Below are 18,409 nucleotides of genomic sequence, written 5' to 3' on the forward strand. Positions count from 1 at the left end.
ATATTCCCGCATCCGTCCTATTTTCCTGATCTGACACCAAGTGATTTCTTCCTGTTCTCACATGAAAAATCACTTCGGGGTCGCCATTTTGACAACACAGATGAGCTCACAATGGAGGTAGAACAATGGTTTTCCATGCAATCCGCAGAATTCTACAATGAAGGCCTTCGACAGATCAAAAAACGATGGGAGGAATGTGTAACTCTGCACAAAGACTAATACAACTCAATACTGTCTCTATTAGTAGTGATAATTAAAACATTCCGATACTTTTTCGTACTTAGTTATCAACAGAATTGCACGCTACATTGAAGCTACTAGATATGGTTCGAATTCGCTTGACTTCTTTCAGCCATCAGATTGAGATTGTTCAGAAATCGGATGTGTTAACTATTAAAAGGAAGAAATGTTAGTACGGTTCACAAGAAAACACTTGCATAATATTTAAGTACTATTTACTTGATTTCAGTTACACATTTTCAAATTATGACAGTGCAAATATGATTATGCTAACTGTTGAAACAATTTAGTTTACTTACACACAATGGCTGCCATTACACCATTTTTATTACTATTTTTTTTTAATTTAAAAAAAGGCACAAAAATGCCTCCAGTACAGAGATTTTAAATGTTAGATGTATTATGATATTACATGAAGTACACAGAATTTAATACTGTGGCATACTCTTTGCACCTTTCAATTCACTAGAGTATTTTAAAATGGTCTTTGCTCCAAACTGATCTTGGAGTACTTGAAACCATTTGCTATGGATTTTTTATTCAGAAACAGACGAAGACAATTAACTCCAAGTACGTGAAGAAAAATCAATTCGCAATAATGTAAAATTTACCTTGTTTCATATATATATATGTATTTATATGTTTAACAAGTTAAAGGGATTATTTCAACATAGAAAAATATATATAATACTTTCCTCATTTTCACCCACAGTATCGCACGTGTAGTTCATCAACTGTACACTAGTTTTTTCGCATGAAAAATATTCGCTTTACATTTAGTTTGAGAGAGAATCTCCAAGTTAACACACAGTTAAATCCAGTTATCCTTAAGAATCACTGATATTTCTTATATATGTATATATTTTACAACGAATTTACAGAAATATATATATGTACACAAATATACAACACACAGTAACAAATTAGCACTCTTAGAGGCACCCTGAGTTAATATTTTCACACATGTGATGTGAGGGGACAACTGTGAAAATAGACCTCTGTTCGTATCACACAACTGTCATGTCACTTTGAAATTCATACATTGAAATTATATGAGCTCTTCCACTCTCTTAAATAAGAGATAACAGTATTTATAGCCCTCACAAAACCAGAGATGTATCAAACTTATGCTTATCATGCAAACTACTACAAAATACTTTCCATTCCATAAGAATATTCCCAATAAATTGAAGATAAAATATAGTTCTCTATAATTAAATAAATTTTTAATAATCCAACAACATCAATAGTAAATAACATACAATCTGAATTATATTTATGTATATATACCCAACAGTCATTAATACTTATATAATCTGCTCACATTCTTCATTTAGGACATCAATAATAAACATTATGTATTATGCCTAGAATATAACTATGCCTTAACATAATAAAGAAACAATGCATCAATACAAAGATTATGCTGTAATTGCCCTGTGTAACTTCCGTTCTATACATATATACCCCATTTATGTCTTAAACACGTTCTTAATAATTCATTAACTAAAACAAATACTAGTAACAATTATACAACCAACGATTTTCAAAATAATGCACACTGGTATTTTTTGAAAAGAAAAGGCTCGTTTTTCTTAGCTATCGTCTCGAACGGAATAAAAGAAATTAACAAATTGGATACAGACTGGACGAGATAAGTATACTTCTTTTTTTTAGGTACATGGAAGGAACAGATTTACTCATATTGTAATTCACGATCACCGTCACTTGAAAAACATGTAATTAGATGGTGGATGTTAGATACATACTCGCCACCATCATCCTGACTGTTCTAGAGAAATAGTATTGCAGTACAACCATAGGATCCTTCCTCATATACCAATAATTACCCTGTTTATGAAGAACTAGTACGAAAACCAAACTTTGGTATCACACATCTAATATATATATATTTGATTATTTAATAATAGATTAATTTAGCTATAAGTATATTTGGATTTCTTGCACCCAAATCATAAAAACTTCTCCAATTAACCACCGAACCGACTCTCAAAACAACCAAGCATACCTCATTAAACCCTCCATTTTTAACTCTGCTGAAAGAAATGGAAGTTTGCTCAGACCGACAACGAGTTGTTACCTCTTCAAGATCATATACATATTTACTGATATGCCGGTTTTATCACATGAGGTAATTCACCCTCTTGTACTTTCAATGACGAGGATTGTTCAACATCAAAAGCTACTTACTAATTATAATTTTCGTTCCATAATACATACAGACAATAGGAACATACTCAATATAGTTTAAAACATTATTATAATGTTTGCTTATTGGAGTTAAAGATCGAAGTATACGAGAAGTGAATTAATTGGTTGATTTGGAATTTAATGTTTCTTTTCAATAGAAAGCCTGTATGAAACGTAGACCTACAGCTTAACGTGGGATTGAGTCACATGAATTCTCACCGGGAATCGAACCCTGATCTACGCCGAAGGCGCATATGTTAACTATATAAACATACGGGCAATATAGGAGAGAAAATTAACGATTTAGTGACGAACTTTATTTTATTTGTAACTTCTTTGTTACTAACATTTATTCAACGTATATTGTTCAACACATCTGACTCCTACACGTTCTTCCGTCAGTAGTTTAGGACATGTTGCATCAATTTCCATTTAGCTTTTTTAACGTAGAAACAAAGTAATGCTCTAGACAAAGTCAGAATCTCAATTCTAATTTATTAGATTATTTTAAAATTATTAAAAAGAAGAACACTTTTATTAACTGGTAGGATACCTGCTACAATACAGATTATTAAATATGAATAATGAAAACCAACTAAAACGAGCACAAAATTAGTTAACCTTTCCACTTATCGCGTCCTGCAGGGTTGTCATTTTTTTTTTTTTTTTTTTTTTTTGAAAGAAAGGGGAAGATCTGTAGCGATATGTGATATTCATACAGAATTTGAAATACTAAAAAGTGCCAGAAAAACGTAAGATCAGGTAACCTTACTTACAGTGTACTGTCAACAATTTCCTAAACAGCTTCGACACTTTCAGCATTCTCATCTTTAATAGAAGGGAGTTCTTTACTAGAAAACCATCTCAAACTGAAATATCATCTCTCATCTGAATAAACCGAGGTAAGTTGACTATTATTCATTTATTTTTTATAGACTTAGTTCCATTTTCTAATTGCCGCACCGTGCACGCATGATGTAGATTTCAATCTACGATTAAAGTACAAGTTTCTCTCCTTTCAACTCAATCAAAGTAATATCTTGTTCAGGCTATGGCTACAAAACCCCATATTATAAAACTACTCTTAAGATTCTAGTTAATTTTAGAGTCGGTCACATTAAACGCATTAGGTGCAATACTAGTTTCGATCTTGGGTTGTTATCGTACAAATGGTGCCTAAATCCAAAGTTTTTATGGATATATCAAATTTGTACAAGATAGGCTACAATATGCGGCACAATTTTAATGTGGATTCCAAAATTACCAAAGAGATTGGTTAATTTTTGGCCATATATATAAGAAACACTCAAAATTAAATTTAAAAAAAAAATAATAATTTGGTGGTTAAGGTCATTGAAACACGAAGCTTTCATCCTTACAAACCAATTGACAGACGAAATAATAATTTGGTGGTTAAGGTCATTGAAACACGAAGCTTTCATCCTTACAAATCAATTGACAGACGAGTGAGAAATGGTTCCTAACCTTCATTTAAAAAACACGATTTCAATATTTAGGGTATAATGACTGTGGGTAACGCATGGAAAACTTCAGTCTAATTTCATCTTCCCAAATCAAAAATATTAACGTGTCACCCTCCCTAAAACATTAACCTCGTAAAAAGTAAATATTTGTTACCCTTATTATATATTACACCTATGGCATGAAAGAGAAATAATAACCTAACACCCAAGGAAGACTCCTATTAAAAAATAGCATTTTAGGCAAAAAGGAATCTCGAAGTATTCACAAGAATAATGGAAATCAAAGCAAAAATGCCGGTTAATAATGTAAATTCAACTATAATAACAGTATTCATCCATAGCAATAATTATATTTTCATATTTCGACTGGCAAGTCAATATTATTTTATTGCAAACTCGAATTATACATCTATACTAAATTCGCGAACAAACAATAATACTGTAAAAGGCCGACTAAAAGTATACATTGTAAATAACATAATAATAATAAAAAAGCGTTCTTACAAAGACGAAAAAATGAACACATATGCCACACATGAACATGGAAAATAATATACAACATATAGTTTCAAATAATGTGCATACTTAAAAATAAAACCTACAAAATAATATATCTATAGGTAAATAGTATCAATATTATGCTTATTTTATATACTTGCTAGCCAAAAAAATAAGAATTTTCTACAAAGCTTTCAAAGCTTTAAACATAATTACAAAATGAGTAAACTGCGTGTATGCGCAGTGACTGGGAAAAAAAAATCACAATCTCTGTATCGATGCGTGTTTTAAACTTTGTGTTTTTACAAGCCATACAGCTTGGTCAATGTTGCTTATGTCTAACATTTCGAACAGACTAGGTAAACAGGTACCACACATAATTTCTTTTAATTTTACATAATATACTGGCTAAGCATCTAGTCTGTACACAATATTGTAAGATCCAATTCCTATGTAACATTATATACAACATTTAAATATGAAGTATAAGTATGTATATGTGTATGAATGAATATGTTTATGCATGTGTCTTCACGACTCTTTTATATTTTCAGATTTACAGTCGTAAAAAATACATATATTATGCTTCAATAATTCATGAAGTTTTCTCAAAGTATATTTCATAATCTACACTGTACATATTTTCCCCCCCTCAACCGAAAGCTAGAGCAAGAAACCACATTAACTTAACTGGCAGAGACTGCTATTATGCAAAATGACATCTAAGCACTTTTGACATGCACTGGGTCAGACAAATCAAAATGAATAAAGCCATAATAATAATCAAACTGTTATAAACTTAAACTTATTTCCACTTATATATTATTGATTTTGGCTCTAGACCACAAAATCCTGCAACTTTTTCATTCATAATAAATATTCTACAATTACACCTTTTTTTTTCCTTTGGAAACACCATATTCAAATTTGATTTTATTCAAGGCAAATCTGTTGCACATTTTACAAATACTACAAAACTCCATTAAAAACAACGAAATACAATGCTTAAAGCATAAATTTTGTATGTAAGCATATAAATGCGTAATTTCCTGAAGAACATAAATTATTAGCAGACTTTAATTTTCACTACAGTTTTAACTATCATCAATAAATATGTTTCTCCACTTCTACTATTTTCATGTGCTATGAAAATAAGTTGAAAGCTGAGTGTGCGGTATCTTGGATGTTTCTGTTCCTTCTCACTTTACAACTTCTAAAGAGAGGGGGAGAGGAGGAGCGTCAGGGTAGACCTAGTAATATACCACTATGTCAGAAACGGTACCCCCGACTCCCCGACTCTTGGTGAAGGAAGAGGTTTAGAGAAAATACCTGCATTGCGTCTTAAACTTTCTTTGAAGCAGAGTATTTTGTACATGTAGTGAATCGCGAGTGTTTTATCAATGTGAAACAATCTAACTGAAATACCTGAGAAAAGTGCGCGGGGAGTCGAGTTCAAAACCAGTTATTTATACGAAGATATATAAGTAATGTAAAAGAAATGAACCAATATTCAAGGAGTAGTTATGACTTAATAAAGCATAACTGTTTTGTGTGCAAGTAAGCAAAAAAATTGTGTGCGCTCAAGAAACAGTGAAAGTGAAAGACATAAAAATAAAGCGAGTTCTTCGAACAGTGTATTCGCATATTTAATTTATCTCTAATGTTAATTTCTCATAATAATAAGCGTTGGAAAACTCCGGGCAAAACTCCTCAAAAATATGCCTGGCAGCAGAAAGTGAACATATACGATTTTGATGTGATAATTCACAACGTCATTTTGATGTTTATTATTTCTCACACATTCAGGATGTCACGGAAGCTCAAGCTGTCTCGTTTATTCGACGATAGTTTGTGCAGTCTACGAATAGTACAATGAGAGGAAATAGGAGTGAGATCCACCATCAATCCTGAACGTGGAAGGCTCTTCCAAACATACGATATCAGAAGGAGGAACAAAGCGTGATTCCTCTCAACCTTCCAATTCCACCCCAATGTAACACTAAGTCCCAACTCAAACTCAAGTCCAGAGCTCCTTCGTGGCTAAGCGGTTAGCGTACGCGCCTTTGGCGCGGGAGACCCGGGTTCGATTCCCGGCGGGAGCTCATGTGGTTCAGATTCCACGTTAATCAGAAGGTTCACGTCTCATATAGCCTCGCTACTGAACGGGACGTGAAACTCAAAATCAATCAATCTCAAATCCAAATCATTCCCTTTTCCCTGACCTAAATACACTTCCTGATGTAAGACAACTTATCTACCCGGAATTTCAACTCGACGATCCATTCCATTGTTATCTTGCAGAAAACAGCACACGCGGAAATCTGACTGATGAACTGGACAATTTCCACCAACTCGCAGAAAGAACCAAACATGAGAATGCTCTTTTAAGGATCAAACTCAGCATGTTGAAAGGAAATTACCTTGTCGAAGTGCGCCAGACAAATCGCGCTGAGATAGAAAATGCAGCATATAGAAGAAAGAACAAGATTGTGAAGCGACAGATCCATGTAACTGAAGCACTACGTAAACGTTCAGTAGAGTCAGGGCATATGAGAATCAACAGACGTCTCAGGAAGACGAGCTCGAGTGCGAGAAATCTGCAAGACAGCATGTCAAGGATTCTCTCAGAGTTGAACGTATTCTTGGAATCCGATGAGGAAAGGAACCAGAAGCAAACAAGGAGTCAACCCAGGGAAGAACAGGACAGTAGGAGGGCGACCGCAATAGAAATCCACCTCCAGCTAAAAAGAAGAGACTGTTGGTGAGGCTGGAAATGCCACGCAGGAGACCGCCATTGACTACCAAAAACCATCCACAAGTTATGCACACAAAGATGTGATTATAATGTAAAATGGTATATTCTCCCAAAGTTTCATTAAGGAAATATTTCAATAAGGGACCTCAGGCTATTTTCAGTAGTAAAAGGCAAAAAGCTGTTTTCTTTTGTATTATTTTAAATGCAAACTGCAAAATCAAGAATTCAATATTTGCTCATTGCTATTAGTAGGTGGAAGAACTTGGGGCACCACCACCTTTGTCAGTCCCTAGAAAATAACATGGGAAGAAAAATAAGAAAATGCAATATTAGGGAGTACGACACTACTGTTTCGCAGAAGGCCGTCTCCGACAGTGGAGGAAACAAAGCAAGGTCTCCTCGGTCGTCATCAAACGAAACTCCTGCAGGATAGGAACCTGGAGTGTGCGATCGCTGTTACAGTGTGGAAAACTTGAAGAAAGAAATGGAACGCAAGAAGATAGATATCTTGGGCATCATCGAAGTTAGGTGGCCTGATGGAGGAGACATGTGGAGCGGGGACTTCAAAAAGATTTATTCAGGAGCTGTAAACGATACAGCAGGAATCGGTTTTGTTCTGAATAGTAATGTTCGAAGATAGCAACAGAACCGAACGAATATGACGATAATCCAAGTATATACGCCAACACTAAGCTACACAGATGAGAAAGAAATTCAAGACCAGGACAAATTAATCATCATGGATGACTGGAACGCAGTAGTCGGCGAAGGCAAAGAAGAGAAAGTAACTGGGAATTCCTAGGAGAAAGGCATGTGAGAGATACATGACTAGTTGAGTTCTGCAAAAGTCATAATTTGACTAACAAATACTCTCTTCGAACAACCACTACGAAGAAGATACACATGGACAAGACCAGTAGACAAAGGAAGACTCGAGGGAGAGAAAATCGAAGAAGTTAAGACGTTCCCTATTTACGAAGTCTAGTATCCTCCGACGGAAGAAGTGAAAAAGACATAAGTTCAAGAATAGACTAAACAAGTACTCAATAGGAAACGAGGTGCTAACATCAAGAAATGTGTCACTGGATGTTCGTAAACGATTTATTAAGAACCTTGTATGGAGTGTGGTACTTTACGGATCAGAGACGTGGGCATTGAGAAAAAGCTGAAATATCCAAGCTGGAAGCATTTCAAATGTGGTGTTGGCACAGAATGCTGCGCATATATTCTATTAAACTCTTTGATATCTAATACACCTGGACTGACTTCATGCATAACAAAAAAAAAAAAATGTTTTATTATTTAATGTTATGTTTAGGTAATTCGCAAAGAACAAAGCTATTGAACACTAAATATTTATCAAGAAAAAAGTGAAATGAAATCTTTTAAGTTTTATGTCCTGTGGTTATGCCCGCTAGGCTAAAGGAGACGGCGATGGTGAGAAATGAATGAAATAGTGAAATAAAGAAAGTGGGAGGAAACGGAAGAATCCCGAGAAAACCCACGAACACGGTGTTTGTCCACCACAAAGCTCATTTGGCGCGAGCTAGGATCGAACCAAGGACCTCATGCACCAGAGGTGAAAGTTCACTAATGTCTCTCAACGAAAACTTCAGTTGTTCACTTCAAAAAAGGGAAATTAACGAATTAAAGCTAATATAAAACCACGAATCAACAAATAAAGCATGATTCAAACCTAATTTTACCATCTAAAATAACAGGACTAGAAAAAGCAAAACGAGAAAACTGACTTTTCTGTAAAGAAAATAGGTATTTTCACTTTCTATAATACACTACTGAGATTGAATAACAAGTCTTATTTTTATCAGTTAAAAAATCCGAACTGGCGAGTGATAACAGAGTATATTGAATTTCGCTCTGCAAATTTAAACGTATTCGGCGCAGAGCACACAAAATTGGGACTTAATAAAACTATTATTTCCGTTAAAAGAAATTCTGCAGTTTTAGAGTCGGGAGGAGAATATTAAGTTTGCGTTAATTTACAATTATCATATCATTTATGCTTTATAAACTTTAAAAATAATTCTTTGCAAATACAATATACAAACTTTCATAACCAAGTTCGACAGCCATAAACTCATGTCAATAATAGAAGAAGAGAAAATCATACCACTGATGAAAGATTTCTTCGAAAAGTCTCCAAACAAATACATACTTTTGTAACAACAGAACAATAATTAGTATTCACAGAAAAAGGCTTCAATAATTTTTTATCCCTCAAGTAAAAAACATAATGGCTTCGTCGGCTGATAAAAAATACAGAATTCACATTACACATAAAAAAATACGGTAACAAAACGTCATTATTTCGTCCTCTACCCTCAAAATCTTATTCCATTATGCAGCTCCAATTAAATCTTTTATACATTACTACATACCTTCTCTTTGGTTACGGCCTGGGTAAGAAGGCGAATTCAGACAAAGATTAGTATGAACAATGTGAAACTTTTACCAAATTAAATAAACAGAATTAGTTGGACGCCTTATGAAGAGGCTCTATGGATACAAGATAATGGACTCCCATCATTAGATAGCACACATGATCATAATAAGTAATACATTAGAGATTAAAACGAAAGATAAAAGTGCACATGGACTTTGCACTGGTTCACATGTGTTATAATGTAAGTACTAGCTATTATGCATCCAGCAAAGTATTATTCAAATATTACCTTTATGATCTTTCTTTTAGTACTGAACCTCATTATGTTACTCATCGTATTCAAAACATAAAAAAAAAAAAAAAAAAAAAAAAAAATCTCAAGTACACGAAGTACCTACATCTTGAGCCCTTGTTTTTTTTCGATCATTAAATATGTTTAACAATAAGCGTATTCAAACAATCTTCATCCAGTCTAATTTTCTATATTTCCTTTTGTCTACGTGAAGCAAACTGCATAAAGCGAGCATCAGACTATTAACGATTCTCCTTCACTATACGATTATATGAAAACGGTAATTAATAATGTATCAAACATGACATCGTGATATATCGATAATACGAAATGATAGTATTTTCTACTTTTACATTTAACATACACCATTTCTTCTCTATTTTTTCACAAAAGAAGAAAACAATAAAGAGATTTGATTGACAATCACTCCATACATACATACTCAGGCATATCATGCTGATCACACGAAAAATCACAACGATCTCAATGTTTCAAGGTATTGAGTTAAAAAAATAAACAATACCTTTCCTTCCTAAAATATATAGCTCTCAATTCATACTCGCGCATTAAAAAAAAAAATCTAAAATAAATACTGAAATAATAGTATAGAATAAAGACAATAAACACAGCGTCTCTACCAATTAAGTAATTGACTTTTGTACACAACATTAACTCTCATATCTCAAAAGTCCGCTAGAACTACGTCACTGTTCCCTGAAGAAGAATCAGCAGGAAAAATTAGATTTCGTCCTTCCGCCTCTTTCGCTTTCGTCCGATCTGCAGGAGGTTCTGTACAAGACACCTTGCTGATATTAACTAGATACAGACAAACAAGTGAATTAATGAAATATTCAAAGAAAGAAAGAAAAACTTTAAGAACAACTTAGACTGACTGAGATTTTTCTAATTTATTCTGGTTAATTTAAGAAGTTACTACTTTTTCTCATTGGCTAATTTATTTCGGCTTGTTTCAAGGCAACATTTCATAATTCTACAGGGAGTCCATATAGTTCGGCAGGAAACTAAATTTTTTTTTTTTTTTTATAAGTTTTATTGCCAAACTACCAATTGTGGACATTTACGTCCGAACACTCCTTCTTTACAGTATTTTTCTCTCTCTGAAGCTGAGAATTGTGTAGTGACGGGTAGTCCAGATTAGCTGGTGCACACACCTCGGTCTTTATACATCTCATATCCAGCAATCATAAGGTGTCAAGTCTGGTGATTTCGCAGTTCAAGATGTGGGTCTTCTTCGGAAAACCCATCTCTTCCAAAATTGTTTGTTAAGAAATTACTGAATCTCAAAGGCAAAATGTGGCGATGCCCCATCTTGGTTGCCTAACCTCTTAAGTTCTGGCACAAGGAGCGTCTTAAAATATTCAGATAGGTGTCGTCATTTATTGTCTTCCTTAAAAAAGACGAATATGGTTCATTGAACCTGAGCATCACACATTGATTTTAGGATTACCCCATGTATGCAGTTCGAACTCACATGGCTTTTCAATCTCAGTAGTTACACCTGTTAACTTTTCCAAAACATAAAACATGGCCTCCTCTGGGAACAGATTCCGGGATAGGACACTATTACCTTGTAAAGGGGTAAAATTTCACTAGTCTTCGTCTGTCAAATGCGGTACAAATTTTAGCTTGTAGGGTTGGTCTTTCACCTTCTTGCGTACGATCTTGTGTACTGTTGACCTTAAAAAGACCCCGCTCAGAGCTTATGGAAATTCGGTTTCCGTTAAATTGGCTGGTATTGTAGTATGTTGTTTATTTTGGTCCCCTGATGAAAAGTCTCAATGGGCACGAATCCCTAAAACCCCGCGTTTTTGAGATATCCGCTGATTATTATCGTTATTTAAAGGTATACGCTCCCTCGTAAACTGAAAATAATAATTAGGTCTACATTTTATTTATGAAGTATGGAAGAGTCTCACTAGGGTATACTAAAGTGCAATTGATACTACTTGTCCCTTGTGAGAGCTTGCTGCGCGCACGTGATGCTCAATGCTGCGTTGCCAGCTTTGCATCGAATATTGAAACTACATGAGTAGAACAAGTAAATTGTTTCTTGTTCCATATTAACATTTACTAAATCTAGAATGCTAAATGACACAAAAAGGAATGTTTTCAATAATCACCAGACCCACTACTCAAGTTGACATTCGATTAAAACAATGTGTGTTTGTTTATATTCAAACTGGCAACGTCGGAGAGGGTGAAATGTTTACCACTGCAGAGCGAGAGAAATGAGCAACTATAATTGGCTGAACGTGCTGTTGCCATAGAAACGGTCCTTCTTGGCTGATTGTTATGACCACGTGCAGGAGGGGGAAAAAACAGAGGAAAGCAACTGTCATAAGGGACAAGTTGTATCAATTAAATTATTGGGTTTTTGGGGTCGCTGATTCTGAATCCGAGGTCAGTTAATCTCCATCTCGTCAGGTTCAAGGTCATTTGAAGGTCAAATCGAGAGGGAAAATTGCAAAAATCTGGACATAAATTACATAAATGTTTTTTGAGTCGCTGGATCCGACTATGTCATTTTCTTGACACAACAAGGCAATTTCAAGATCATTGCAGGGTCATTTCAAGGTCAAACTAAAAAAAACGTTAAAAAAATCTAAAAAAAACCTCATAGATAGGATTTTAGGGTAGCTGAGAAACAAACTTTATTTAGAGCATGAAAGTACTGATACTTTTCAGAGAGAAATAGGCTTGAGCCAGGATTTTTACGTTTTATCATCTTTCCAAGATTTAGAAACGCTACTTTGTATCAGCTTTGGATTCAGTTTGCAGTGAATGATGATGAATTACCGGCCATGGAAGTGAATGGTCCGATATCAGAGTATTATTACACTTTTAAGTCCGGGGCTAGGACATTAGGTTGTTGTGCACATGTAGCCAGTGTCCCAGGGGCGGATCCAGGACGGATTTCTGGGGAGGGGGCTTTGTAATACTACTACTTGGAGCTACTTTAAAAGGCTCCAAACTCTAGGATGGGTTTTATTTATATATAAAATAAGAAAGTTTCCTCTTCTGGGGGACAATCGCCCCGATCACACCTTCCCCTGTATCCGCAGCTGCAGTGTCCTATGGTTTTATGATAGGCTCGACATCAACACCAAATCAAATACCGTAGTCGACCTCTACTGAAATACATACAAGATGCTGGTAATCGTAATGTGAACGATGGAAATGAAGGTAAAATACTGGAGGTTGAAGTTCAAGAATGATGGGATGTGAGATACAGAACAAATCTTTATTGGAGAAGACGACACTGCAAATGACTGTCTGGAAAACTAAATGAACAATATTACTGGTAAATTCGATTAACACTGACCTCGGATTCGGAATCAGCTACCTTAAAAACCAAAACTTATCTATGATTTTTTCAGATTTTGCAACGGTTTTTCAAGTTTGAACTTGAGATAACCCTGCAATGTCCTTAAAATTCCCTTCTGATGTCAAGAAAATGACATAGTCGGATCTAGAGGGACAAAAAACATTTATGTATTTTATGTTTAGATTTTTCAATGTTCCATGTATCAAAAACGCGGGGTTTTAGGGATTCATGCCCATTGAGACTTTTCATCAGGGGACCAAAATACACAACAGACTGCAATACCAGCCAATTTAACGGAAACCGGATTTCCATAAGCTTTGAGAGGGGTCCTTTCTAGTTTCAAGGATCTTTATCTAAGCGATTTCATTATATTCCGTTCCACGCTCCCTTGCACTGTTTGAATTACATCGTCACTCGCTCCTGGATTTCTACTGTATGTCAAGATTTCCGTAGTCTTGAACTTGCTATACCATCTCATGACACTTGTCTCTGCTGGGGTGGTTTCCTATACGTTATTCCGAACTTTCTCCGCATCGAAATGCAAGATTTTAACTCTGCAAATCATAGTACGCACTACATTGTACCTTTTCCTGTATGGATGTCATCTCGAGTCACGTGATCACAAGTACAAGCGTCATTGAGTATTGTGGGTAGAACAGAATTAACTTTTGTATTCATAAACGTAACAGTTACAACGCTACTGTGTTTTAGTTTCCTGCAGGACTTTAAGTACTTCCTGTAAGATTAAAGCTATTCTACGGATACACTCCGGAGAACACGTTGTTTTCTTCTATTTTCAATACTAGTAAGAAACTATTTTTAATAAAAAAAGGTATTTCTTGGTATACTGGACACACATTACTACAAAGTTTAAAAATTTTTTATAGCTTGTCAACAATTACTTCACCAGTAAGTGTTACGATTTAGACTATCTCGGAAATGGTACTTTATATATGAGAAAATGCGAGGAATCAACTAACTTTCTCCTCACTACATTCTCTGTAAGTGTGAATAGAATGAAAACTCAAAGCTCTATTTTCAAAAAAATTCTTTGAATATTCTTCGCTACATAATATTCTTATTCATTTGATAATATGGAATACGGAAAATTTGATTCTCCATGTACAATATCAGGAATTGTGGTCCAGTCCACGTAATCTGAAATTATCTCAAGATTGGAGTATTCAGGGAACAGATTAGTCAGCACAGTGGTTAGTTAACCGGCACGGTATACCGGAGACCAGAGTTCAACTCTATGATCAGTCTGTCACTTTTTCTTTCACTGAGTTTTTGCTGGATACTTTAGTTTACAGGCACTGAATCAACACCTTGGAATTATCGCCTGAAAAGTACTCTTTATGAAATAAATATACAATTACAGATTTCAAAATAGTGGAAGAAATATGGTTGAGTTAACGTACTGTGTTAAAATTATAGTTTTGACCATAAATTTGAAGTAATACTTTTATGTATTTATACGGTATTACATGAAAAAAATAAGAAGACAAATAAAAGAACTTAACAAGCTTTAGTTTGGTAATATATTGTTAACACATAGCTCGTTTCGCTATTATTTGTGACTTTCAAGAGCGAAGTTTAATTCAAACAGATCCGTGATTACTTTAGCCCAAAATGTAGCCCAGTAATAGTACATCTAAAGCACTAAGTGGTTTAATATTTCAATTTATTTCTACATACCTGTAATGTCTACTGCTTGAGCAGGTGAAAGAGGAACTGAACTTTTGAGGTCAAGAGCGGACACGACATCCGTTTGACACGGAACTTCCAGATGAGATGGATGACTTCGTGCATCAGCTGCAGAGCAAGAAGGTTCAGCGGCTGCATCAGAACTTCTGTACTCAGACGAAAATTCCTTGGCACCTCCTAATAATCTAGCAGCATTACATCTTGGACCTGTGCTTGAGCTTGGCCATGTCATTGTAAAATCTATACCTTTAAGTTTTAGCTCAGCATTAGATTGTTCTTCTTCATTAATTTTCTTATGATTTCTCAAACACTCAGAACCTCCAGAGCAATGTGGTGTATCTGATGTCACACGGCTCGCATGTTCATCATATTGAGGCTTACTATCAATAGCTCGTGCTTCTCCAGGAAGATCATTATTATTGTTTAAAATATCTGGAATGATACTGTAACAACGCAATTCTTTGGCAGCAACACAATGATTCCAGGAATTATGTTCTTTCTTTAAACCAGTCGCAGAAGCTGGATCTTGAAGTTTCTCATCAGATCTTGTATTCACTGAGTGACCACAGGTTGGTAGGTTCTTTGGTGATTCTTCCGCAGGTAGGGTTTCCGGTTTATAAAACAAGCTCAGAAGTTTTTCTAGGTGTGGTGAAAGACTTGGATCTTTCTTCGGAACTGGAGTTAGCTGAATACTAGTATCACGTATGTTTCCATGTGCTTCCATACTACTGGATGAGCATGTTGCGCATGTTTCATTCTTTAGCAGCTTATCTTGAACATCATCGCTATTAATACTTGTGGAACTATTGCAGAAACGAATACTATCTACACTTGCGTTATTATCCGCGTTTATCAATGGGAGTCTATTATCTCCTTGGCAATTAAGAGTGACAGGCTTTTGCAACTTTCTCGACCCACAATTACTCGGTAGTTGAAGATCTGATGGTTTCGGTCCCACTGCCTCTTCACAACTGGTAGTCAACGCATCAGCTTCTGCAGAACAGACATGAGGTCCAGTGTCACAAATATCGGGAAGTAACATTGGTTTATCAGACTTCGTAACAGATGAACTGCTTTCGTCACAAACAGAATCCGAAAGACACACCTTCTCCTTGCTTGCATCTGTTAAATGTAGTTCACTAACTTTAGACAGCACAGTATCACACTGCGAATTCACAGTTCGAGTAGTATCACTTGCAATGTTATCTTGGTCAAAAGTAAATCCAACCGTGATATTTCCGGGAGTACTCGTCACAACAGCAGGCGCAGACTGAGGTGGCGATGAAGGGGATGGGGACAAGGAATCTTTTGATGGTTCAACAATTGTAACTTTGAAACGTGAAGATGATGAGGGGAAAAATCTAGTAGGGGAAGAGGAAAGTGAAGGAACGTTCTCTTGCGAGCTGCTTTCATTAACACGTGAAACCTGGAATCGGCTTCTAGAAGGACTTGGGACAGGACTGGAAACAGGACTTGGTATTGGACTCGGGGCAGGGCTTCTTAGCCGTCCACTGCGACGACGTGGTTCTGAAAGAAGGTTCTTCTTACTACCGTTCTCATCTGTAGCTGTCTCTTCACCAAGCGTAACGTTACGAAGTAGTGTTTCACAGGTTAGAGAAATTTTCCTGGAAGTAACGGAGCACCATGCAGGGATTTCCATCTTCTTTTCAGCTGCCTCACGATTCCGATGGCAATATTCTCTAATCTCTTTAACCAAACGACTATACTGTTCCAGTGTTTCATGGGGTTCCTGAATAGAAACAAAAAAGAAAGCATTCATGCAACAATCTTAACGCATTTTTTTTTTTTTTTTTATTTAGTTAGTTAGTTACATCTTTAACGATCATGCCGAATTTCTTTCCTTAATATATTGACGATACCTTACTATTTGATTTTCTTATTAGGAACTTTTATTTCTTTTAAAATGACTCGAAATATTTGACTGGAATATGCTCACTCGATTTCAATTAGTGAACCATGAAACCCATCTGCATTAAAACTCGATTTCTATCCTTTCACAGTTACGGGAGGTTATTTGGTGAGCTTTCTTAATTTGGAAGTTTTTTTTTTTTTTTTTTTTTTTTCAGCTACGAAGCTATATGAAGAATGGCTTTGCAACTTAAAAGTGTAATCGCATTTATACAGGGTGTCCGAGAAGTCCTTCCCTGATTACAGAAATTGATAACTCAGGCTAGAAATAAGATAGAAATATGAAACTGGTGTTGAATTGTTTACAAACAATAAAAGTTTTTGTCTGTGTTAGGTTTGTTCTGTTTTACCAAGTCTCAATTTTTTTTGTTTTGGGTTTGTAGTACGTAAGTAAGAAGCCCAAGAAGCCATGCCAATTAACCAGGAGAAGGCACAGTGTGTCCTGTGGTACCATGAGACACGATCACCAACCACGGTGCAGAGACAGTTCCAGACAACATTTGGGAGGACTCCACCTGATGTCAAGAGCATTAAAGCCTGGTATGAGAAGTTCAAGAACACAGGGTCGGTTGCTGACCTTCCGAGGTCTGGTCGACCAAGAATCTCAGCAGACACGGTGGAGGCTGTGCGGCAGTCTTTTCTGAGAAGTTCTAAGAAATCGGTGTATGCTGTTCCTCAGCTGCTTCAGTATCGCCCCGATGTCGTTTTTCAGCAAGACGGTGCACCACCTCATTGGGGTTTGGACGTCCGTGCCTATCTCGATAGGACATTTCCTGGGCGATGGATTGGTCGGGATGGACCAACAGCTTGGCCTCCACGCTCTCCTGACATAACCCCATTAGACTTCTTTTTATGGGGTTATGTCAAGGATGAGGTCTACCGAACACGTGTACCAGAGCTTGAAACCCTGCAGCAACGAATAACCACAGTCTTTGCATCGATCCCTCCAGTGATGTTGGCTAATGTGTGGATGGAAATTGAATATCGCCTAGATATGCTACGTGCTACCAAGGGTGCTCATGTGGAAGTGTACTGATGTGACCAAAACTTTTATAGTTTGTAAACAATTCAACACCAGTTTCATATTTCTATCTTATTTCTAGCCTGAGTTATCAATTTCTGTAATCAGGGAAGGACTTCTCGGACACCCTGTATGTGCTTCTACCAGAAAATTACGCTTAAACAGAATGATATTAATTTGACTACTTTGACGGCAATTGATATACGTTTACTTGTACCGAATGGTAACATGAACTTCTCAAATTACAGTGTGCATGCTTTTGATACATATTCCCATGACGTACGAATCGCGTAAGTTGCAATTTCTTCAGGTACCTATACATATATTACAGTGGTCACGAGACTGTGTTATCAGGCTGTATAAAGATGGGATTTTAGTGTAGAAAGAAAAAATAATTGGACAGATATATCAGTAGGAATGCAGGAAGGAGAAAAATTTGCATGAAATAGAAAAAAAAAAATGAATTGAAAAATGAAATTATAACGCTCATCTGGACGCTTTTCAGATTTTTCTGTTTCTTTT

The 18,409-nt window shown here is 35.8% G+C and overlaps 1 protein-coding gene across 1 annotated transcript in view; it reads right to left on the minus strand.

The window, feature by feature from the left end:
• Positions 1-438: 438 nt before the first annotated feature.
• Positions 439-18,409, minus strand: part of LOC145685947 (uncharacterized) — a 74,297-nt gene continuing 56,326 nt past the window's right edge. Inside the window, exons 10-11 of the mRNA XM_081758728.1 lie at positions 14,929-16,687; positions 439-10,700 (exon numbers count right to left, since the gene is read on the minus strand). Coding sequence (XP_081614854.1) covers positions 10,567-10,700; positions 14,929-16,687 — 1,893 coding nt within the window. The 3' untranslated portion in view covers positions 439-10,566. The remainder of the gene's footprint in view (positions 10,701-14,928; positions 16,688-18,409) is intronic.

The sequence above is a fragment of the Thermobia domestica genome, chromosome 5 (genome assembly GCF_964235325.1).
Source record: "Thermobia domestica chromosome 5, izTheDome1.hap1.1, whole genome shotgun sequence".
Taxonomy (NCBI): Eukaryota; Metazoa; Arthropoda; class Insecta; order Zygentoma; family Lepismatidae; genus Thermobia; species Thermobia domestica.